Consider the following 26681-nt stretch of genomic DNA (forward strand, 5'->3'; position numbering starts at 1 on the left):
AAGTTTGGCTTTTGTTTTTTCATTTCTTTTTATATTTTTTTAACATTTACAAGGGGGTTGGCAGTTTTTTCTCATTATATTTTTAAACCCTAGTTACAAGTTTTGGGAAAGTTTTGTTCATTTTTTTTTTTACGAATTTACAAGTGTTGGTTTTGTTTTCCCAAATTAAATATTTTTTTTACACATTAACAAGTTTTTTGGCGTTTGTTTTTTCTCATTTATAAATTTAAAACTTTTTAAAAGGTTTTTGGCATTTTGGTTCTCTTTTATATTTTTTAACTATTTACAAGTTTTTGGAAATTGTGTTTCTTTTTAAACATTATTACACCTTATTTCAAGTTTTGGGGCAGTTTTTGGTTAAATTTTAAAAGCACGATTTATTCTATTAAAAATTTAAGTGAGCTATTGTAATCCCCAAGGGGTGGGGTTTATAAAAGCTTTTTTTTATCCCACCCAGATTTTCATGGGGGGATATGCGTTTTACCTGTGGGGTGTTTTTTGTTTGTGTGTTTTGGTGTGTTATAAAAGATTATAAAAGTGAACTTAAAAATTTTCTTGGAAAAACCCACTAGTCCAAATTTTTAAAACCAAACTTTCAGCTTGACCTTGGGAAAGGGTTTCCCAAATTTTTTTTCAAAGTTTTTTCTTTCCCATGAAAAATTGGGTTTGGGCCAAATTGGGAACCCGAAAGGAATTTTTTAAAAAAAAATTTTAAAAAAATTTTTCTTGAAAAAAGCCCCAAAAGGGCCCTAGAGTTTAGATTTTTTTGAAATAAGGCATTGTCTGGGAGACCCTAAAAAGGATTTTTAAATTAATACCCCGGGGGTAAAAAACGGCCCCCCCCAAGGGCCCTGTTTTTTCACTATTCTTTAAAAGAAAAAAACTAAAAAAAACCTTTTTGTAAAGCCCCAAAAGGCCCTAAGTTTAGATTTTTTTCCCCAAAAGGTTTTTGGTCTGGAAACTTACCCAGATTTTTAAAAATTTTTATACCCCGGGGGATCAAATGGGCCCCGCCACGGGGGTCATTGATTTTTTCCCCGTATGTACATCTGGGTTTAAAAAATTAAAATAAACCCTTTTTGAAAAGACCCAAAAGGGGTGGCTTTAAATTTTGCAAAAGGCATTGTTGGTAGCCCTTACCAAAAATTGTTCAAATTTATAGCCCCGGGGGCAAAATTGGGCCCCCCCCAGGGGGGCAAATTTATTTTTTACTTTATTAAAATTTTAGGGTTTAAAATTAAAATACCTTTTTATAAGGACCCAAAAACCCAAAAGCTTAAATTTTTTGCTTTAAAGGGATTGTCCCGGTAGGCTCTCCCCGATTGTTCAAATTTTTAAACCCCGGGGTCAAAATTTGCCCCGCCCCCGGGGTCTTTGGGTTTTCCCTTTAGTTTTTTAGTAAAAAAATTCAGTAAAAAATTTAAAAAAAAATCTTTTTGAATTTACAAAATTTCTAGAGGTTAAGGATATTTTGCATGAAAACATTGTGTAGTGGAAACTTTTACAAGATTGTTTTAAAATTTTAAAACCCCGGGCCGAAATTGGGCCCCACCCCTGGGGGGTTTATTGATTTTCACTATGAAAAAAGAGTAAAAATTTTTAAAAAAACTTTTATCTGAAAGGTTTCAAAAGGGTTAAAGCTTTTATATTTGGGGAATTTAAAATTCATTTTTTGGGTCCCTACTAAAGTTTTTTTAATTATGCCCCCAATGTGGAAATTTTCCTGCCCCAAAAGGTGCTAGATTCCTTATTTTTTAAAACAAAAATTGGAAAAACTTTTTTCTCTGAAATTTAAAAAAGGGTAGAGTTGAAATATATGGATGAGACTTTTTTGGGAAAAAACCCCTACCAAGATTGTTTTCAAATTTTTGCCCTGGGGTCAAAATTTTGGGGTTCCCCCCCGGGGGGCATTGGGTTTAACATTTTGGGATATATATTTAAAAAAAATTTAAAAAATATTTTATGTCTGAAGGGACAAGGATAAGCTTTCATGTTTGCTATATAAATTTTAACTATAGGTCTTACCAAAAGTTTTTTCAAATTTTTCCCCCGGGTCAAAATGCCTGCCCGGGGGAGATTTTTATTTTGTAAAACCCTAAATAAAAACAGAAAATAAAAAAATGTTTTCTGAATAAAAGAAAGCTTCAGCTTTGATATTTGACTTGAAATGTTGTTTGGTGGACCCGTTCAAAATTGTTTTGAATTAAACCCCTTTGGGGCAAATTTTGCCTTTAAAGGGGGCATGACTTATTTTTATGTCCTTTTTAAAGTTCAGCAATGAAAGGGTTTGGGCCAGTGCAAAAGTTTTTGTTGAAAAAATTGGGAAATTTTGATTTTTCGGTGACCCAGATTTTGGGTAAAGTGATATTTTTTTTTGTGCTTTGATTTTCAGCTATGAAAATTTTAAACCCCAAATGCACAGATTAAGATGTAAAGGGGCTTTGGGTATCATTTCCCAGATTTTTGACAAAATGTCTTTACTGTGTTTTTCCTTTTTATGTAGTCAAAAAATTAGGCTGTGTGAAATATGACCTTCACCACCAAATTCACTAGACTACAAGTGCATTGATATATTCCTGCTCTGATCTTTTATTTGATAACAATTAGGATTTATCACTGAATTCTGATAATAAGAATTAGATAGGTCAAGGATCTTAATGCAATATTTATGACAATCTTCATTGTATACAAAACAAAAAAAATCTGTTCCTACACTACTATTTAGTGTTGTATTAATGCGGTGGCATAGCATTTTTCTCAAATGCAATCTTGTTTTACTATCAAGCACTAAGAATAGTCGAGCGTTGCTGTCCTACTGACAGCTCTTGTATTATTTACACTATTTACAAGTGTTGACAGTTGTGTTCTCATTTATATTATTGACACTATCTACAAGTGTTGGCAGATGTGTTCTCATTTTAATTATTACACTATTTACAAGTGTTGGCGGTTGTGTTTTAATTGATAATTTTTTCACTGATTTACAAAGTGTTGGCAGTTGTGTGTCCTCATTTTATATTTTTAACACTATTTGCAAGTTTGGCAGTTTGCCATTCTCATTTATATTTTATTTACACTAATTTACAAGTGTTGGCGGGTTGTTTTTAATTGATATTTTTTCACTTATTTACAAGTGTTTGGAAGTTTTGTGTCCCTCATTTATATTTTTACACTATTTACAAGTGTTGGCAGTTGTGTTCTCCTTTATATTATTTACAAGTGTTATGACTTGTAATCTCAATTATATTATTATATTATTTACCCTTATTAACAAGTGTTGGCATTTGTGTTCTCATTATATTTTTTACACTATTTAGCAAGTGTTTGGCGAGTTTGTGTTCTCATTTATATTTTATTTACACTTTTTACAAGTGTTGGCAGTTTGTGTTTCCATTAATATTATTTACACTATTAACAAGTTTGACAGTTGTGTTCTTATTTATATTTTTTTCACTATTACAAGTGTTTGGCAGTTGTGTTCTCATTATATTTTTTTACGATATTTAACAAGTGTTTGGCAGTTTCCTTTGTGTTCTCATTTATATTATTTACACTATGTACAAGTGTGGCGGGTTGTGTTCTCATTTATATTATTTACACTATTTAACAAGTTGTGGCAGTTGTGTTCTCATTATATTATTTACACTTTTTTTACAAGTGTTGGGCAGTTGTTTCTCATTATTATTATTTCACTATTTTTAACAAGTTGTTGACAGTTGTGTTCTTAATTATATTTTTTCAGTAGTTACAAGTGTTGCAGTTGTGTTCTCATTATATTTTTTTACGATATTTACAAGTGTTGGCAGTTGTGTTCTCATTTATATTATTTACACCTATGTACAAGTGTTGGCCGTTGTGTTCTCATTTATAATTATTTACACTATGTACAAGTGTTGGCCGTTGTGTTCTCATTTATATTATTTACACTATTAACAAGTGTTTGGCAGTTTGTGTTCTCATTTATATAATTTACACTATGTACAAGTGGGTGGGCAGTTGTGTTCTCATTTATATTTTTTTTACACTAGTTACAAGTGTTGGCAGTTGTGTTCTCATTTTTATTTTTTACGATATTTACAAGTGTTGGCGGTTGTGTTCTCATTATATATTTACACTATTAACAAGTGTTGGCAGTTGTGTTCTCATTTATAATATTTACACTATTTACAAATGTTGGCAGTTTTGTGTTCTCATTATATTATTTACACTATTTTACAAGTGTTTTGGCAGTTGCGTTCTCATTATATTATTTACACTATTAACAAGTGTTGACAGTTTGTGTTCTTATTATATTTTTTCACTAGTTACAAGTGTTTGCAGTTGTGTTCTCATTTATATTATTAACACTATTTACAAGTGTTGGCAGTTGTGTTCTCATTTCATATTATTTACACTATTTACAAGTGTTGGGCAGTTGTGGTTCTCATTTATAAGCACGACTATTCTTTAAGAGTAAGTAGAGCTATTGTAATCACCGAGTTGTCGGCGTATCAAGCATTTTTTTTTACTATCAAGCACTAAGAAATAGTCGAGGCCTTTTTGCTGTCCCTACCGACAGCTCTTGTATTATTTACACTATTTACAAAGTAGTTGACAGTTGTGTTCTCATTTATATTATTGACACTATCTACAAGTGTTTGGCAGATGTGTTCTCATTTTAATTTTTTACCACTATTTACAAGTTTGGCGGTTGTGTTTTCATTGATATTTTTTTCACTATTTTACAAGTGTTGGCAGTTGTTGTTCTCATTTATATTTTTACACTATTTACAAGTGTTGGCAGTTGTGTTCTCATTATCTAATGTACACTATTTACAAGTGTTGGCAGTTGTGTTCTCATTATATTTTTTACACAATCATGTGTTCTCAGTTGTGTTCTCCTTTATATTATTTACCCTTATTAACAAGTGTTGGCATTTGTGTTCTCATTATATTTTTTACACTATTTACAAGTGTTGGCAGTTGCATTCTCATTTATATTATTTACACTATTGACAAGTGTTGGCAGTTGTGTTCTCATTTATATTTTACACTATTTACAAGTGTTGACAGTTGTGTTCTCATTATATTTTTTTCACTAGTTACAAGTGTTGGCAGTTGTGTTTTCATTTATATTATTTACACTATTACAAGTAATCTCATTTATATTATTTACACTATTAACAAGTGTTTTCAGTTGTATTCTCATTAATATTATTTACACTATTTACAAGTGTTGGCAGTTGTGTTCATTATATTATTTTCACTATTTACAAGTGTTGGTAGTTGTGTTCTCATTATATTTTTTACACTAGTTACAAGTGTTGGCAGTTGTGTTCTCATTTTATTTTTTACGATATTTACAAGTGTTGGCAGTTGTGTTCTCATTATATTATTTACTCTATTAACAAGTGTTGGCAGTTGTGTTCTCATTTATAATATTTACACTATTTACAAATGTTGGCAGTTGTGTTCTCATTATATTATTTACACTATTTACAAGTGATGGCAGTTTTGTTCTCATCATATTATTTACACTATTTACAAGTGATGGCAGTTGTGTTCTCATTTATATTATTTACCCTTATTAACAAGTGTTGGCATTTGTGTTCTCATTATATTATTTACACTATTAACAAGTATTGACTGTTGTGTTCTTATTATATTTTTTCACTAGTTACAAGAGTTGGCATTTGTGTTCTCATTTATATTATTTACACTATTTACAAGTGTTGGCAGTTGTGTTCTTATTTATATTTATTTACACTATTAACAAGTGTTGGCAGGTGTGTTCTCATTTATATTATTTACACTATTTACAAGTGTTGGCAGTTGTGTTCTCATTATATTATTTACACTATTTTACAAGTGTTGGCAGTTGTGTTCTCATTTATTTTATTTACACTATTTACAAGTGTTGGCAGTTGTGTTCTCATTATATTTTTTACACTAGTTTACAAGTGTTTGGCAGTTTGTGTTCTCATTTTTTTTACGTTATTTTCAAGTGTTGGCCGTTGTGTTCTCATTCATATTATTTACACTATTAACAAGTGTTGGCAGTTGTGTTCTCATTTATAATATTTACACTATTTACAAGTGTTGGCAGTTGTGTTCTCATTTATAATATTTACACTATTTACAAGTGTTGGCAGTTGTGTTCTCATTATATTATTTACACTATTTACAAGTGTTGGCCGTTTGTGTTCTCATATATTTTTATTAACACTATTTACAAGTGTTGGCAGTTGTGTTTCTCATTTTTTTTATGTTTTTTTCAAGTGTTGGCCGTTGTGTTCTCATTCATATTATTTACACTATTTACAAGTGTTGGCAGTTGTGTTCTCATTTATAATATTTACACTATTTACAAGTGTTGGCAGTTGTGTTCTCATTTATTAATATTTACACTATTTACAAGTGTTGGCAGTTGTGTTCTCATTTATAATATTTACACTAACTATTTTACAAGTGTTGGCAGTTGTGTTCTCATTATATTATTTACACTATATTTACAAGTGTTGGCAGTTGTGTTCTCATATTATGTTATTTACAAGTGTTGGCAGTTGTGTTCTCATTTATATTTTTCACAATTAACAAGTGTTGGCAGTTGTGTTCTCATTTTATTTTTTACGATATTTACAACTGTTGTCCGTTGTGTTCTCATTCATATTATTTACACTATTAACAAGTGTTGGCAGTTGTGTTCTCATTTATAATATTTACACTATTAACAAGTGTTGGCAGTTGTGTTCTCATTATATTTTTTACACTTTTTACAAGTGATGGCAGTTGTGTTCTCATAATATTTTTTACACTATTTACAAGTGTTGACAGATGTGTTCTTATTATATTTTTTTCACTAGTTACAAGTGTTGGCAGTTGTGTTCTCATTTATATTATTTACACTATTTACAAGAGTTGGCAGTTGTGTTCTCATTATATTATTTACAAGTGTTGGCAGTCGTGTTCACATTATATTAATTACACTATTTACATGTGTTGGCAGTTGTGTTCTCATTTATATTTTTTACACTATTTACAAGTGTCTGCAGTTGTGTTCTCAGTTATGTTATTTTCGTTATTTAAAAGTGTTGACAGTTGTGTTCTCATTTATATATTTTTTCACAATTTACAAGTGTTGGCAGTTGTGTTCTCATTCATATTATTTACATTATTTACTAGTGTTGGCAGTTTTGTTCTCATTTATATTTTTCACACTATTTACAATTCTTGTCAGTTTTGTTCTCATTTATATTTTTTACACTATTTACAAGTGTTGGCAGTTGTGTTCTCATTTATATTATTTACACTATTTACAAGTGTTGGCAGTTGTGTTCTCATTTATATTGTTTACACTATTTACAAGTGTTGACAGTTGTGTGTTCATCTTTATTATTTACACTTTTTACAAGTGTTGGCAGTTGTGTTTTCATTTATATTGTTTACACTATTTACAAGTGTTAACAGTTGTGATTTTATTTATATTATTTACAAAATTTACAAGTGTTGGCAGTTGTGTTCTCATTTATATTATTTACACTACAAGTGTTGGCAGTTGTGTTCTCATTTATATTATTTACACCATTCAGAAGTGTTGGCAGTTATGTTCTCAGTTATATTATTTTCACTATTTACAAGTGTTGGCAGTTGTGTTCTCATTATATTATTTACACTATTTACAAGTGTTGGCAGTTGTGTTCTCAGTTATATTTTTTTCACTATTTACAAGTGTTGACAGTTGTGTTCTCATTTATTTCATTATACCCCGCACAACAAAGTTGTAAGGGGGGTATACTGGAATCAGCTTGTCCGTCCGGCCGGCCCAATAACTTAAGATTCCTTTGACCCTTAGTCTTCATATTTGGCATGGAAGTTAGTCATGATAAGTAGATGACCCCTATTGATTTTGAGGTCACTAGGTCAAAGGTGAAGGTCACAGGGGCCTTGACTTCAAAAAGCTTGTCCGCCCAATAACTTAAGATTCCTTTGACTTACACTCGTCATATTTGGCATGGAGGTTAGTCATGATTAGTAGATGACAGATGGCAGTTGTGTTCTCATTATATTATTTTCACTACTTACAAGTGTTGGCAGTTGTGTTCTCATTTATATTATATACACTATTTACAAGTGTTGGCAGTTGTGTTCTCATTTATATTATTTACACTATTTACAAGTGTTTACAGTTGTGTTTTTAATTATATTATTTTCACTTTTTACAAGTGTTGGCAGTTGTGTTCTCATTTATATTATTTACAAGTGTTGACAGTTGTGTTCTCATTTATATTATTTACACTATTAACAAGTGTTGACAGTTGTGTTCTCATTTATATTATTTACACTATGTACAAGTGTTGGCATTTGTGCTCAGTTGATCTGCAAGACTTAGAGTTCTCAGATGTGTCTTGTTTATTAACAAGTGTTGTCAATTTTCTTGTTTATTTGGTTGTGTTCCCATTTGTGTTTTTTATGTTTATTTAGAAGTGTTCTTAGTTTTGTTTCACTTATTTACAAGAGTTGTTAATTTTGTTTTATTGATTTCAATAATTGGTAGTAAACCATACAACATGATTAGCCCACCGGAAAAGTTTTACTTTCCTTTACCTAGAAATAAGTCTTTTGAGTGGCCAACAGTTTGTCAAGAATTTTTATAAAAACCCCAAGTGTAACCTGTCAATTCAATTTAGCACTAATTATGGGTCTTTAAACCTCATGAAAATGTATCTGTAAAATTAATAGGCATGCCGGAGCATGTGATTTCTGGAAGAACTATTTTAAAACCAAATGAAAGTAGTGACTCAGTAAAAGAGTCTTTTTGTACGCATAATTTTGTGTCTCCTTCCTACCTTGTATTATCAGCTTTTAGCTCACCTGTCACAAAGTGACAAGGTAAGCTTTTGTGATCACAATTCGTTTCATATTCCATATACTTTAACTTTAAACAACATTTCTTCAGAACAGCTAAGCCAATTTAATCCAAACTTCACAGGAATGTTTCTCTGGTGATCACCTTAAAGTTTAATAAAAGTTTTTCAAATTGATTCTTCTTATATGTATATAGTAAAACAAGAAAATTCTTCTTTTAAAAATCCAAAGAGGTAGAGCTTAGATACTAAGCATGAAACATTTTCTAGTGAGTGTCATTGATTTTCCTTATATGTACACATTTTTGGAATTGTTGTTTTCCCTTAGCAATAGCAACCAATAATGTTTTTCCTCATGCACAATTTCAGATACAAATATGAACTTTGTGATATCGGTTTAAGATTTAGATTTTATTCTGCTTTTGTTTATAGTTTACAATATTACTTGTTCCTTGTCATGGAGATTTGATATATTCAGGTGAGTGATTTCAGCGCCATGATGGCCCTCTTGTTGAAAAATAAAAACATTTTGGCATAAAATGTAACTTGACACACACCTGCTGAGAAACATGTATTAATGGTGGAACTGAAATTTTTAATTTCAATGCTACATAGTAGTTCCTATTTAGTGTGAAATAAACATGTGGTATTTAGAGCATGCTTCAGAAATTTTGTAAAAATCATGGAATCAAAACAGATGATTATTTTCATTGTACCTGACTGAATTCTAACTTGGTTTTATTTCTTCTCAAAGCAGCAGGTATGGGCATATGTCACAGAATGGTTAAGGGCACCAAGTTGACCACAGACACTGGGTTTGAGGTCCACCAGAGGCTACAGATTCTTTCATATGAAGCAAGTATAAGGGCAAGTTAACAGAAAGTCAGTAGTTCTAATTATCATGTGCCCGATTGTGCATGAAATTATAAAAGGGGCTCTAACTTGTAAAGCCGGAAAGTAACCATTCATGTTTATGTGACTTAAAAACTCACATCAAACCTCCACCCCCAAACCCCACCCCCAAAAACAGTCATCATTGAATTGATGCCCAATCCTAAAAAAAAAATGTAAAATTTAAAAAAAAAAAATTTTGTAACACATGTTTTGTCTGAAATAGTTACAACATAAATTAAAAAAGTTAAAAAAAATTATTAAACTGGAATGTTTTAGGCTTTATTTATCATTCAAAGATTTATATTTTTCAAAGGTATAAAATATTATAATACTTGTTTGGATTAATAAAAAAAACGACACCAAAAAAAAAAACTTTCTAAAAGACAAGTATTTTCCTTATTTAGACTCTTAAATGAAGAGATAAAAAAATGGCCAAAAAAAACAAAACAAAACCAAACTGCTTTTGAATAACTTAAAATTTAAATAAAAAAGTAAATTTATATTAAATTGATGAAACAATAAACATTAAATGTTTTTATATTATTTATGTACTTTATTTTGACTGAAAGCTGATACTTTTAAGTCAATAACTGGAGCATAAATTAAATAGTAACATATTTTTACATGGTATGTTAATATTGTGATCAGTACCATATGTTCCTATTTGAGAAAGAAAATATCAATATCGGACTGGAGGAAATACATAGATATACACTCGATCATATCTCTTTTTTTATTACATGTTGATTTCTAGCAAAAAGAAAATGTCTTCATTTAAAACATGCTATGGAAATTGTTGACAGACATTTTTTTCTATACATTTAATGGACATATCATAATATGAATAAGTCATTTTGGATTTTTGCCTTATTAAACATATTCTTTTGGAAAATTTAAATTCATGCATAATCTAAACATGTGCTTCTTATAATATTGGAATGTGCAAATAATAAGATGGTCACATGATCATCACATGACCTTTTGTTCTTCTCACGGAAAACCATAGGGGAAAGTGTTAAAAGAAATCTGGGGTATAAAATTAATGAAAGCATGAATTATTAAATAGCCCCAAGATGTTGTGGTCCAACAAAAGTCACGGGTATGTCAATAAATTGAATAAGTTAAGGTGTAAGTAATCAATGAAAAGAAACAATAAGGCAACAGATGTTTATGTGTGTGTATGTTTGTATGTGCATCATTGTAAAGAAAGGAAAACTATTACTCACTAATGCAAATGGACTTTTACTTATACAATATGTTTATATGAAATCTTGCTGTCGTTATTTGTGTTTTATTTTTGATATCAAATCATATACAGTCATGTTTTGTGGTGAATTTAATACATGAAATTTGTTTGAAAATTCTTATATTTTGTGATAATTCAGGATTTATAAAGTATGGATAATTAGGAGATAATAGACAGAACAAAAGAAGAAAAAAGCTGGGAGGAATTTTCAACTTGTATATTTGGGAACTTTGAATTAAAGAAAAACAAGATGGCTTATTCAAGGTAATGTATGACTTTATATTCTAATATATTTATATTTAAACATATGTTATTGCCAAATATTGTCTAATATTTGAATAACTTTATTCTATTTTTGTATGTTTTTGTATATAATTCATTTGTAATGTGTTAAACAAGAGAAATAACTCCTCTGAAAAATATTACCATACTTTTAGCAATTAATTATTTCACCATATTGTATTTTAGATTTTAAATTGTACTGAATTAAAATTCTCAAAGTATTTTATAGTTAAAGCACTTATGCCTTCCGATTCATGCTTATTTTCATGAAAATTTTGAAAAATGATAAAGTAAAATATTGTGATTTCTACCTTAAAGAAAGCAATTTACACAATTGCAAACGGCTCAAAATATCAAAATGAGATAAAAATATTTCAGATAACCTTTACTGCATCAAATATGTTTGTAAATAGTGAAAAATGAGTCTTTATTCTTATAACATATAAATCATACTTAATTCTTGAACCTCTTTTCCTCAATCTTATAAAATAATAAAATATGTTTTATTCAGGTTTGATTTTATTGAAATATTTTGAGCCGCGCCATGACACAACCAACATAGTGCCTTTGCGACCAGTATGGATCCAGACCAGCTTGCGCATCCCCATAGTCTGATCAGGATCCATGCTGTTCGCTTACAAACCGATATGCCAAGTAGAGAAACTTATAGCAAACAGCATGGATCCTGATCAGACTGTGTGGATGTGCAGGCTTGTGTGGACCCATGTGGGTTGCAAATGCACTGTTGGTTCCGTCATGGCGCGGCTCAAATTTATTTATGTTATTTACAGTTTTAATTTACATTAACATTAAATTACATTTGTAAACAAAGTTTTCATTATTGATTGAATTAAAAATATACAGGACTCACAGGTGCATGTTAATATGTAAATTAGGATATATTTAGACATGATCCAAATGATGAATATCATGAGCTGTAACACTTGGAAGATAATGAAAAAAATGGAACACCAAATTTTAGAAGAAGAATTATGAAAAAGAATATATTTTGTCAGTGGAGACCTGCTTTTCCAATAATGTATTTCGAATCCATCCTAAAAGCCAGTTTAAAAGGATACTCAGGCAAATTAATGGCAAAAATATTAAAATGATCTTATGTACCCAAATCACGCTAAAATTACATTTTTTTAAGTCCCAGTATGAATTTCTGTATAAATTCTATATATTTTGGAACAAACCTTGGAAGTAACAATAACATATATTGTGGAAATTGTATGATTGAAACAAGTTGAAGCCATTCATTTTACATGTTCTTTAACGTTTCCAGAGTTCACTGTGAAAACTATTGTGAAATCTGAACGCTCTAACCTGACCCAAGTTTAGAAACCACCATTTTATTCTTTATAAGGAGAAAGGTTTTGTTCCTGTGACTGTCTAGTGTATTCAATTTGAGGACATTTACAGAATAATGAATGTAAAATTAATATCGAAGAAATGAAAAATTTGCCTGTGTCTCCCTTTAACTGAATACTGAGCTTTGGCTTTGTTATACAGGGATTGCTGACAGGTTCATTCCTCTTTGAGGCATATAATTTTCTTGTATAATAATTATCCTTCCATAAAATCTTAGTTGACTTGGTTTTCTTATAAATAACAGTACATGGATATTCAGTAAACAAAATTAAGACAAAAGGTTACATAAAAGCAGTTATGCATAATTAATAGAATTAGTCAGGTATAGGGTAAGGAAGTCAATAATATTCGGTCACGATATTTGTTATTTATCCCTTTATGTTCATTCAATATTCATTGCAGTATCTATGGTTACTGTACCTGAACACAGGTATCTTTGTGCTGCATCTAATGTAAGAGATACTGAAGAGAAGAAAGAAAATTCCATGTACTGCGTAATTTGTATGTTAAAGGAACTCCACTGAGGTCCAAAATATAAAATTTTAAAATTGTCAAAACAGATTATGTGTACACAAAACATTCCCAAATTATGAAATATAAAAAGATAGATCTTATTTTTTAAAAAGCAAAAACATTTTAAAAAATAGCCATTGTTTTCATTTGTTATTATTTAGGATGATTACATTGTAAACAGATTGTCAATATGTAAACAAAATATTCTCAAATTTTTAAATAAAAAAGATAGTTATTATGATTTAAATAGCCAAAGATTCAAAATCTGTCATTTTGTTATTATTTAGAGTGATAACAGATTGTTAATGTGTACAAAAAACACAATAAAGATGGATATTAAAAGATTTAAATAGGAAAACATAGAAAATTGGACATTGTGTTAAATAATTATTTTAGAGTGATAACAGATTGTCAATGTGTACACAAAACAGTCCCAAATTCTGAAAATAAAAAAATATATTATTATATAAATAGAAGAAAAAAAATTATTGAAATAGAAAAAAAAAACATTTAAAAATTAGGCATTATTTTAAATTATAATTATTTAGGGTGATAACAGATTTTTGGGTTATTTTACCATATTATGCATATGGGTTTTATATTTATTGTATTGTATTATATTGAATGGAGAGACAATGTGTGAAGTGCCTTCAATATAAATACAATATTTAATTAGTACATGACAGGTGGCAGGCCACATTCTCTATTGTCTGCTAATTAACATTCTTACAAAACATTTTATTGATGTTCCTGTGAACATTTATGTAATTAATTTTATAAAAATGTAAGCTTAACTTGATGGAAATTGTTTTTCTGTTTAGTTCATGATGGTGAACTTGAACATTTTATGCAAATGAAAATTTAAAATGCAATTAATTCTTTTTAAAGACAGGTAGGAACCTTTTAACATTCTTAAATGTATACATTTTTGAATTCTGCTTTAAATCATTTATGTGATATACATATGTTACATGTATATATTGTGACATGTATATGAAGTTACGCCATAACAATGTCATTGATTAAAATGATTATTTTAGGCAAAAAGAAGTGTAAATTAAAGTAACACGAATAATGATAAAAAAAAAGAATTAAATGTAAGAAAATTTTTCTATTGCAAATGCTCACTATTTTCTACCCTAACATTGTTGAACATGTGATATGAGCTTGAATTTAAGAACTTATATAAGGTATTTACCTGAGTCTGTTGTTAATTAATTTATATGAGGAAATCTCAACATTTGGAACCAGTCTATTGTTTAAGTTAATTTATATGAGGAAATTTCAACATTTGGAACCAGTCTATTGTTTAAGTTAATTTATATGAGGAAATTTTCAATATTTGGAACCAGTCTATTGTTTTAGTTAATTTATATGAGGAAATTTTCAACATTTGGAACCAGTCTATTATTAGTTAATTTATATGAGAAAATTTCAACGTCAGAATACCAGAATTGAGCAGACGACAGTTATCAGGTGTAGTAAGTGGCATAAAGTGCCGGCAAAGGTTCAGGCTGGACTGGTTCTATTCTAGATGCACCTGTCTATCATTATCACTTAAGAGGAGTTTGAGGTGTTATATATACAATTTCTTTATATGCCTCTGATTAAAGGAACTCCACTGAGGTTTAAAAAAGCCCCCCAAAAAAAACAAAAAAATTGAATTTCTTATATAGATCAGCTGGTGCGCTTAAAACAGAAAAAAATGCGATAAATAAGAAATATACTCAGAAATAAATTGAATTGATGTCGTATTTTTGTGCTATTTTTAGCTCAATTTTAATGAAAAGGATTGCAAAGCTTTTCAAATTTTGGTCATTTTTCACCATTAGCATAATTATTCTGGAAAACAAAGTGAAAATGATCAGAAATTTTGCACACAAGTTATTTGTCTAGACCTGCATCAAATAAAGCTTTAATCTCGAAAAATTATTTCCAGTCCCTTATTGTCAAAAAACCTAAGTGGAGTCCCTGTAAGTTAAAATTTAAAATTGTAATTTGTTGTAAATATTATCTTTATTTTTCAGAGTCATGCCATCTGTGATCCTTTTGACCTTGACCTTGATTATAGGGCTGGTTCCCTGTAATGCAGGAACTGTCTCCTTTATAGACACACAAGTTATAGAAAGTGAGGGAAACCAGTTTAGTTTGAGAATTAGGCATACAGGGGATTTAACACAGATTGTTAATGCTATAGTTAGAGTAAGTTATACATTGCTTTATATTATATTGCTACATTGCATGTAAATATGTATGTTGGGCCTCCATGGTCAAGTGGTTATGGTCACCGACTGACTCTTCTATGCTGTGGGTTCAAATCCTCAAATTCTTTCATATGGGGTAGCTATCCGAATAGGTAACAGAACATGCGTGGTTCTACTCTATTGCCATATTTATTGTGACAGAAATATTTTATGTTGAGGCACCTAAGGTCTTCTTCGACCAGTAAACCTGGGTGGTCCCAGTATTACCTTCATTACCTTGTTGTGACTTGAAACAACTCAATAGTTTTTGACACTAATCCTTAATTTCTGGCAGACTAATGGCATTTTTTTCTCTTACTGCTGATTCAGAAATCAAACACACACAAAGTCCAACTACGGTTATCAAACATATTATTACAGGTTGACAATATCAACCAAGATTTTGTGGGAAGTAGTCAGGTCGCGTCATTTGCCCCTGGTGGAGACGGCACGGCCACAGTAACATTTATGATAAACGACGATGACGAGCCAGAAATCGAAGAAACTTACACGTTCGTGTTGGAGACGATAAGTCCCGGGACAACCGTGACGGTACCAAACATGGCCACTGTGATTATACAGGCAAATGACGATGCATATGGTGTGTTTAGCATTACAGATGTAAGTTTTATGAAGAATAATACTCAAATGTTAGCTTATGTTTATAGTTTTATTTCTTTGAGACCAACCAATCTCTCGTAAAATTCATGTCCTCCACGGACAGTTACATTCATGGTAAATTTCCCTGTCTCTAAAGTAGAAAAAAAATTAGAGAAAAATTTTGCATAACAAAAGTTGATTCATATACAGAAAACTCCATCGACGATATTGCTTATAACCATATACCGCTGCTGTGGACTTCTGTTTCAAATTGGTTACCTCTCGGATATATAGATATCTAGATATAATGATATAAATATAGCCCCATGAATATAGTTATAATGTACCATGTATGTTATTATTGCATGTTTTTGCTGTACTTGAGATTGAAACATTCTGGTTTATTTGACAAAGTTATTATTTTCGCTTCAAGGTCACATTCTGTTTAGCGTTATAGACGATCTTAGGTCATTTGTATTTGCGTAAAGGTCAATTATTTTTTTAAAAGAATGTTATATTGAAAGTTTAGTTTAGAAAAGCATTTGTTTTAATTGAAAACACTGTATTTACTGGTACTATAGTGTAAGGTTTTATTGCCAATTATTGTTGGTGCGATGACAAAATCACTGAATTCACCATTCATTAATTGAATGTAAAACATCGCCGCTTACATCATATGCCTTACCAAGCACGCAGGTATTTTTGGGGACTGTGATACAAATTTATTAAGTGACAATGGCATAATCAATTGAACTTTCATTGACCAATTTCATTTTTTTGAAATTTTATGACAAAGATGTTGTGCTGTCTTTTAACAGGAATCTCCAATATACGAGACTGAACACCCTATCTTTCCGAGGATCATTAAAGTGAATGTAAGTCGTACTATTGGGACATATGGTCAAGTCACTGTCAATTACAAGGTAAGTTTCAACAACTTTTTTCTAGTTGGACTGTAATAAACTAAGGGGTTTTCAGTGGGTGACTCTAAATAAACATAACTAATTGAACACTAGTATAATGATCGTAAAAATCATTGGTCTCTCACTGCTGATTCAGAAATCATGTGGGTTAAGTGGTGGATCACTTGCTGAGAAAGCGGTAATTACTGGTTAGTTATCCAGTAAAACAATTTAAGTGGACTGATTGCCAGGATACGAAACAAAAATATGTTAAAATCAGCATAAAAACCAGACTAACAAACAAACAGATGAGATATTAAAATAAAGTTTTCAGGTAAATGTGTAAGATATGAGTAAATACAAATTTAAAATTTTTGATGATTTGGATGTTGTCTCTTTAGCCTTCAAGAATCTGTGTTAAGCCTAATTGACTTGAATGCAAAAGGAAAATATATTAAACCCTAGACACAAGGCGCATCTGTGGCAGAGTGGGACTTTGGAATCTTTAATGTGAGGAAGCTATCCAGCTAGCTTATGGAACGTCAGTGGTTCTACTCAGGTGCGCGTTCGTCCCTGAAATAATGCACAGAAAGGCACCTGAGGTCTACCTTCAACTAGCAAAGCTGGAAAGTCGCCATATTACCTATACTGTGTTCGTAAAGCCCAACCAAAAAAAACAAACAAAAAAAAGCCCTAAACACATTTTTATATCAATGACATGTGAATCAGAGTTTTTTTTTTTTACTTGATTGAAATGGTTTAGACAATATTTAAGTTACAAATAATCAATTATTGGGTCATCTTCTACCGTATCACCTTTACAGTGTGATTTATAACAGGTCCACAATAAAGGCTATTTTCTAAAATGGAGAAGTATTTAGTAACCAGCTTATATCATAAAGTTCTATATCATTACCCAATTAAGCATATTTTCCCGTCCATTTGTATGACTCGTAACAGCTGCTTCAGGTACCTCCCTGTAATCAATTGATGTATTTTGAAATCTTGCGTTATTCATCGATGATTTTGTAACAAGATATTGTTTTCTAGATTGTTGAGGATACACACTCAATGTGTTAAAGCTGTTACCTTGGATATATTTATCAGCCCTGCCCAACAATGTGCCGCATTCTTTTATTCTGATACAGAGAATTGAACAGAATAGAATAAATCTTTATCCAGTAATTGATACAAGATTAATTCATATATTTTATTTAAAACACATGTAAACTATTCATACATGTACTTCTTATGGGAAAATAGAAATATGTAAACCATGTAGATTATTATATCTGAGTTTTAATACTAAATACTGTGACTGCTTGAGCTGCAAACCACTGGAACCAAACCTGTAGCCACTTGACTAAATTCTCTGACGACAGGGATTTTATCCTGTAACCACTGGACCAAATTTTGTGACCACTAATAAAGCATGTATATTAGCCACATCTCAATTTAATTAAGAAAATACATGTAATGTTAATTTTTATACATTTTCAGTTAGAGAGTAGCGACCCAGCGGCTATCGTGGGTACAGACATTGCTCCTGCCTTCAGCTCTATTGTATTCTTCAATAATGAAAATAGTGAGATTATAGAAATCCAGGTTTTTCCTGACGAGGTAAAAAATAATTCTTTGAAAGGAACTCGTTTGAGGTCCAAAAGAGGTCCAAAAGCCTTAAAACATAAAATTTGAATTTCTTACATAAATAAGCTGGCACTTCAAACAGAAAGATATGCAAAAGAGAATAAAAATTATACTCTTAAATAAACTGAAAATCATATTTTTGTGTGATTCTTAGTTTGATTTGAGAGAAAGACTGAATGACAATCAGAATTAATTATTTTGGACAAACAGAGAGAGCAAATAATCTGAAACTTTTCACATTTGAGCCGTGTCACGACAAAACCAACATAATGGGTTTGCGACCAGCATGGATCCAGACCAGCCTGCGCATCCGCGCAGTCTGATCAGGATCCATGCTGTTCGCTATCAGTTTCTCTACTTGTAATAGGGTTTGTAAGCGAACAACTTGGATCCTGATCAGACTGCACAGATGCGCAGGCTGGTCTGGATCCATGCTGGTCGCAAACGCACTATGTTGGTTTTGTCATGACGCAGCTCATATATTTGAAAAGACTTAAAGGAGTAAAAAGTATCATTCAGTGGCAGATAACTTAAAAAGTCGGCTGGTGTCTCCCTATTCTTTTCAAGGGGACTCATTTATCATGCCAAATTTTAGGAATTTTTCAGGGCTGGTCCAAATTTTCTTTCTATGGGTTTGTAAAATAACTAAAATTACCAATTAGGGGTCTAGCCTCTACCTTTCAAACATTAACAGTAATTCAGTTGAATTAATTATGTGTTATTTTGTCTAGATTCCGGAGAATGATGAAGAGTTTATGTTAGTATTGACTAGCGCAACAAAAGGGGCAAGAGTGTTAGACAACAACATTACCATAATAATAAAGGCCAATGATGCTCCGATCAGATTTACACAGGTAAGATGTACAATTTGTCTTTGTTATACATGCATCAGAGAGCTATCTTGTAAAGTATTGGTAGTTGAATAGTAGCTCCACTAACTCGCCTGATCCTGCTTTCTAGGAAACGTTGGTGGTTCAACTCTGGTGCCTTATTGTGGCTGAAATAATGCATGGAGAGGCACCGGAGATCGTACTACACCCAGTAAAGCTGGAAAATTGCCGTACAGTGTTGACATGACTTAAGTTCTGAGAAAAGATACAGAGGTGCCTGAAATAATGCAGTGATAGGCACCTGATGTCTTTCTGTACCAATTCTATTTCGTATTGTTATTCGGTATTAAAGGAGAGTTTGCTCCGAGCATGTGCATCAGTGTGTTTCCGCCCTGTTGAAGGACAGGCATTGAAATTTATACTTAGCAATTAAAATCTGGGCTAATTGCAGATTGGAATTGTAATTATTTGAGGAATACAAATAAAAAAATTTGTGTTTGCTGTACCAATTAAGCTGGTAGATGCCATATTATCTTGACAGTGTCGGTGTGACTGAAAAAACAAACCAAACAATAAATGTAAATTCAAATGTATGATACGGGGATCATAGTGGATATTTTATACACTACTGTAAAATTAATAATATTCGTTGGACACAAATTTTCGTGGGTACGCATATCCACAAATTTTAGACTTTAACGAAAAATCTTCTGATGAACCCTCATTATTAACAAATGCAAAAGCCACTGATTTATGTGCCAACGAAGAGGTTCAATTTAAAAAGTCGACGAAATTTTATGCTTATGAATTTATGTGATTTCACAGTAACTCCATTTCTTATATTACGGGTAATCTACCTTTTCATTAGAAGCTTCTAAATAAGTATATCTGTTACTTTTTCAGAGTGAATTCCGGTTTGACGAAAGCCCTGCTTATAGGGATTACACATTAACAGTAAATCGTGGCCTGGACGTTGATGGAGTTACCCCTATCGGTCCAGCAGACGGAATTGTAACGGTAGATTATCGGTTGTTACCGAATAGCGCATCACTTGGTCCAGATTTTAGAGGCGTGAATGGTGCCAGTGCCGGCCAGGTGGTATTTCCGGCTGGTGTCAGAACGTCCAGTGTGACAGTACAAATAATAGACGACGCTCTACCAGAACTAGAGGAATTCTTCCAGGTAAGCTTTAATGACAACAAATAACCAACAATGAAATGATAAGACTTAAGATGCTTAAAACAGGCATTAACTTAACATGAATGTTAACATGATAACTGAATTAATGATCTTCCCATCAGAAAATATATATTTATAGTAAATCTTAAATAGGAGTGAAAATGTGTAAGTTGCATAGTAACACAAATAGTAGTGTTGCTTATATGGTATTCCAACTTACTTAGGTTTGAGCTTGCTACACTTGCAGCTTTATCATAGCTTATTCTTTAGTTTTCAGTTCATCTAAAACAAAGAACTTTAGATTTTTATAAAAAAATTTCCCAATACTTTTTTGTCATTACAACAGTAAACAGTTTACTAAAGTATTCCTTACATTGATGGAAATGGCACAGAAATTTTTGTTTTCTTATATTTCTATTAAAGATATGTAACACATTTTAGAAAGCTTATTCACGTTATCTTCAGGTTGTTTTATCAAACCCAACAGGAGATGCTGTACTGGAACAGCCAAACGAAGTCAATGTTTACATAAATGACAATGATTTTGCGAATGGTATACTTAGTTTGCAGACGACAGGTATTCTGTCCGTGCCTCTTCAACAAATTAACGAGGATACTGATTCTGATGCAGTTTTCACGGTTATTCGGTCCGCTGGTGCATTCGGCGAGGTAAGCGTTGATTGGCAGATTATTCGAAAGGGTGCGTCAGCTGATCCAGTTAACCTTGACATTACGCCAATTAGCGGGACGGTCACTTTTGCTTCGGAGGAGCGGGAAAAAGTGATACTTCTAGATATAGTGCAGGATTCAATACCGGAGCCAGCAGAAGAATTTATAATACGTCTTATCAAAGGAAGTGAAACAAATGGAGCCCAGATCCGTGGAATTTCTGAGGGAACCATTATTATTGAAGACAGTGATGATGTATACGGTATCGTTGAATTTGCAGCCGACATTGAGCAGAAATTAGTAATAGTAAGTATTTTTCCATATTATTTGAAAAATCTTACATCATTTATGTTATTTGTCAATGTTATATTGTGTATACACATATTTGTTATTGTGTATACACATATGTTATTGTGTATACACATATTTGTTATTGTGTATACACATATGAGTACCTTTCTGAATGTGTTTGGAAATTATGCAAGATGTTTTAGAGATATGTTGATAAAGGAAAATGGTTTAACTAGAACATACATAACTTTAGATATCATGATATAATGTTAATCTGTTCACTCGTTTTAACTTTTAATGTCCTGAATTTGTATAATGGACTAACCCCACTTTGTCTTTGGAACAGTCCATTCAGAGATTAAGGGATTTTGATACCAAATTACAGAAACTAAGCTAGCAACAGTATACTGCTTGCTTTGTGCAGACTGACCTTGCCCTATCCTGGTGGTAAATTTCTAATCACTCTTTCTAAAAGATATGAAAAAACAGATTGAAAATCATTCAAGTATGAAAAAAGGTTGCAAAATACTGAAAGACATAATGTAAGAAATGAACCTGGAATAAATATTTCCCTTAATGTTCTTATGTACCGTCTGGCTACATGTTATGATATGTTTTGATTTTCCCTCCTTCTATTTTGAAGAGTTCAGTTCCTAGGGAGTTACAGTTAAAGATCAAGAGAACTGGACAGAATGTTGGTGACCTTCACATTAATCTTACTGTTACATACATACCAACAGTTGGTGGCAGTGCAGGTGAGTACAGTGGAGGCTTGCTAATCCGAACCCTTCTAATCCGGAATCCTTTCTAATCCGAACGAAGTGTCCGGTCCCGATTTTATTCGTTCTATTTTCAATAGTAAAAAACCTTTCGGATCCGGAACCTGTCTACTCCGAATTCCGGACGATTTTTTCAATTTTTGTTCTTATTTTACTCTAAAATTTACCTCTCGGATCCGAACAGATTTTGCCAAATGTCACACCTTCATTCAAAATAACAAATTATCGCACATCTGGCAGGTGTAAACATACACCAAACTGATAAGTGTTATTTCGCTTGATTAATGAGTGAAACGTAAGATCTGCGAAGGTGTGAAAATTACACTTAGCTTGCCTTGATATCTTCTATAATTGCTTAATTGGTTGTTTTTCGTCAGCTTCTATAAATATTTTGATATAATGCAATATCAATATCTTTTAATCCCTTGCATTGGATTCAATGATACGTGATTAAGTAATGAAAATTAATGGAAACTGTCAGTGAGTTCGGATAGTCGCTGAAATCGGATAAGAGTACACAACAATTGACAAATGCAGGTACGAATATCTAATCATGTCTCGGCCTCCTATTTACCATCGTAGCGTTAACTTACCCTTGAGGACATAATATTTTTGCTTATTTTTTATTTTTATTTCTTTATTTTGTATTCACATGTATCAAAATGAACGATAACAGACTGCAAAAATAAAATATCGAAATTGCAATTTCAAATGCATCATCGTTTTCTTTCCTTAAAGTTTTTTGCAAATAGCATGAAAAAAAACATGTAAAAAGCCTTCTAATTCGGAAACCTTTCTAATCCGGAAACCTTTCTAATCCGAACTTTTCTTCTGGTCCGGACGAGTTCGGATTAGACAGGTTCCACTGTAATATGTTGTATTTTTAGCAAGTTTACATGTACATTTAGTCAGTTTTGTCTATAATTAGACCTTAGTGATATAGGGAATTGGGAAAAGCATAAAAACTGGTCTTTGTTGACAAATAGTCTCTTATTTAGGGTATTTTTGTACTAGACTTGATCTTAAAAGCACCTCGAGTCTTTCTTGACAAGATATGATAGGCTTAAAAATTTTCATTACATATATCTTTATAAAAAATCACATTTATGTTAAATCTCTTGACATATACATTAAGAACTAGATGAAGTGAGCGCACAGAATGTGTGTACAACAATAATAATAGAAGAGGAAATCTTGAAAGTCAGTCCGTTTTTTTAGGAACTACATGTATATGCAAAATGACTGTTATAATCTAATTTTCTTATCTCAGATTTTTGTTTATATATGAAAGCCTATTTAATTATTTTCTAGACGTGCTTGAGGACACGGACATTTCCACGGTGATGTCGGCTGTAGACAAGGAAATGATTCAACACATTCATCTGTTTCCGTCTGCTTTTATTCAAGTCGGGGGCCGGTTTGTTGCTGAATTACAGGGTGTCAGACTCGTAGCTGGTAAATTTTGATGTGATATTTTTTAGTGATTTGTAAATTTAAAATAGAATTATGGTTGTATACGGCAAAAAACAACTTTGGAAATTCAGAAGCAACATGCATTAGTGTCAAAATGCTTTATTTCATGCTTTCCAGTGTTTTATTGTAATATATCAGATGATTATATTCTGATAAACCATAGTGAAATTTATAAAATATAATTTTCACTGTAGCCGGACTATATCTGAATGCGGATATGAAAAGAAAATCATAACAAAATGGAATAACAAGCAGAAATAAATGCCGCCATGCGTAAATTTTGCTTCTTTAGGAAAAGAAAGTTGATGTCATCATACATAATGTTAAAAATGTAACAAAATTAGAGAAATGTAACAGACCTATGTTTCAAAATTGATAATGTGACGTCATGATGTGATGACGTCACAAGGGAAATTGCACGACGTTACGCAGCAAAATTAGTAAAACAGTACTTAAAATCTATTAAAAAAGTATGAAATAAACAGAAAATTTATTTGTTTTACATATATGATTGAAATATATTTCATTCGTGAACACCAGCTATTATATTGCAATCTGGTGTTCACTCAGTGAAATTATATTTCAATCTTACATGCTAAACAAACAAATATCCTCTATATAATATAGAATAAAACTTTGTCCACAAAATAATCTCCAGTCTCCTGTGAATTTTATCTCCATGACTGGTCAGACATTTTCGTGATGAGTCTATTTCTGAATCTATTCAATTTATTGCGTAATGTTGGATTGATACTGATGCTTTTTAACTGTCATTTTCTAAAATTCATGCTTTGAATGTAAAAATATAATTGATAGTATTATACACTGATTTAATTGTATTGTTTTCAAAAACTGTAATGCCATGTAACTATAATATGGGGCTAACCTAGGTTTACAATAATATTCGTTTCCTATGAATGAATGTTTTATTTGACAAAGTCAGAGGCTTGCAAAATTAATTATGATGATTTCTGAAGAAATATTTCTGTATATATTATGTTATTGTACTGTTATATGTGAACTTTATGACAGTCATCATTATGAAGGTTATGTCTTACTTTAGAAGCTCCTATTGCAGAAATTTACTCAATATTTTGCCTGAATAATTAGATTTTATTGACTTGTTGTTGTTGTTTTTCAGAGCCAGCTATTGGTGCATTTAATAGTCCTGACCTAGGGTCAAAGGTCACTACCACAGTTACTGTGACATCAGCTGAAGCCAATGGAGAAATTGGTTTCATGTCCCTAGAGACTGTTATAGTAAGATAGATTTTGATTGGCTAGTTTTGTTTATTCTTCAAAATACAGTAACCTGATTGGTTATTTATAAAAAGTTAATAGGATTTGTTTTGTTTTTTTGAGGGGGGGTTTACGTCACATCGACACAGTATAGGTCATATCGCGACGTTCCAGCTTTACTGGTGGACCTCAGGTGCCCTTCCGTGCATTATTTCAGGCATGAACGGGCACCTGAGTAGAACCACCGACGTTCCGTAAGCTAGCTGGATAGCTTCCTCACATGAAAGAATCCAAAGTCCCTGTCGGGATTCGAACCCACAGCGGTGAGGGGCAAGTGGTTTGAAGTCAACGACCTTAACCGCTCGGCCACGGACGCCCTAATAGGATTTGATTGGACTGTTATTTTTAGAAGTAATTTCATTGGTTATTTGCATTATGAAATCATTTGAATGGTAAATCTAATTGGGAAAATAGAATTTTAATTTGTTTTCGGTAAAATATCAAAATTGGAAATTGTGTTGAATTAAAAAAAAATGTAAAGATTAAATTTCCTATTTGCAATTAGCTTATGGTCATATTTCTCAAATGTTTGAAACTGATATAGCAGTTCAAAAGCTTGCTACATCTTTCATACCAATCTGACTAAAGTTTAGATCTACTTATTTCATGCAATCGAACCGGTCTTTACAGATAGACATCAGAAGAAGTATCTAAATACTGTTATCCATGGAAGTTAAACAAATTGTTAGAAAAAAATGTTTGAATAAATTTTGAAACAAATTAACTTGAAAAAACTTTTAATCGGCAAGATTGTTTTGCCAGTTAACCTGTCGGCTGTATGGCTGTAATGGTTGTTCTTGAAGTCGTGAAAATTACCTACTCAGTATTTGTTTCCCCAAGGGTTAAAATTAGAATCTGCATTGCTTTCAAAGTAATGAAAGCTTGCCAATGATTGGGTGTTTGAAAAACCATGAGAAGTTGACTGCCTATGGGTGAATGTTAGATCCTAATGTGTAGCAAAATTTAGGACCTTATTTAATTAGATTGCCTGATTACTGTACTCTCCCCACAAAAAAAAAAAATAAAAAAAATAAAAGAGAAAAAAAAAGAAAACACAGAATTGAATACTATCTCCAATAAAGAAAATAAAAATTGGTGAGAAAATAAATGAGGAAATGAAAAACCTATTCAAAACTATTCAACAGATTGAAGAATTGCCATTCAGTCCAAATCAAGTTGAGATAATGTTGACGAGGGAAGGCGTGAGCGGGGACGCTACTATAAGCTGGAGTTTGAGAGGCACGGGTGTCAACGCCGCACAGGTCACTGCCGATGATGTCGCACAAATGGACGGAACGGTCATTATGTCAACAGGTACCTTTAAATAAACTTTTTGCGACTGTTTTGTTTTGTTGAAATAAGCATTATGTTTGCTTGCAATTCATATGTTTTAATACTCAGTGGTTTGCAGAAAAATTGGTAATTATTGGTTAGTTATCCAGGAAAGCTTAACCAGCCGCTATTTTATGACTGGAAATCATTGTAAAAATAAGTTTTTTTTAAATTCTTTTTTGTTCTGATATTAAAGATTCATACATATTTTTTTTCAATAGCTGTTTGGTCTGTTAATATGAGCACAAGTGCCTGCGATAGTGCATAAATTCGAATCTGAGGTCT

At 31.7% G+C, this 26681-nt stretch overlaps 1 protein-coding gene across 1 annotated transcript in view; it reads left to right on the forward strand.

Moving 5' to 3' along the window:
• The first annotated feature begins 10719 nt into the window (after positions 1–10719).
• The window catches only part of LOC132741264 (adhesion G-protein coupled receptor V1-like), a 124502-nt gene continuing 108540 nt past the window's right edge, over positions 10720–26681 (forward strand). The window contains exons 1-12 of the mRNA XM_060729396.1: positions 10720–11247; positions 15180–15354; positions 15777–16016; positions 16814–16918; positions 18398–18517; positions 19276–19398; positions 20278–20556; positions 21019–21528; positions 22157–22268; positions 23604–23747; positions 24907–25025; positions 26210–26378. Coding sequence (XP_060585379.1) covers positions 11234–11247; positions 15180–15354; positions 15777–16016; positions 16814–16918; positions 18398–18517; positions 19276–19398; positions 20278–20556; positions 21019–21528; positions 22157–22268; positions 23604–23747; positions 24907–25025; positions 26210–26378 — 2110 coding nt within the window. The 5' untranslated portion in view covers positions 10720–11233. The remainder of the gene's footprint in view (positions 11248–15179; positions 15355–15776; positions 16017–16813; positions 16919–18397; positions 18518–19275; positions 19399–20277; positions 20557–21018; positions 21529–22156; positions 22269–23603; positions 23748–24906; positions 25026–26209; positions 26379–26681) is intronic.

This window comes from Ruditapes philippinarum, unplaced genomic scaffold (assembly GCF_026571515.1).
Source record: "Ruditapes philippinarum isolate M1 unplaced genomic scaffold, ASM2657151v2 ctg1593_1_1_1_1, whole genome shotgun sequence".
NCBI lineage: Eukaryota > Metazoa > Mollusca > Bivalvia > Venerida > Veneridae > Ruditapes > Ruditapes philippinarum.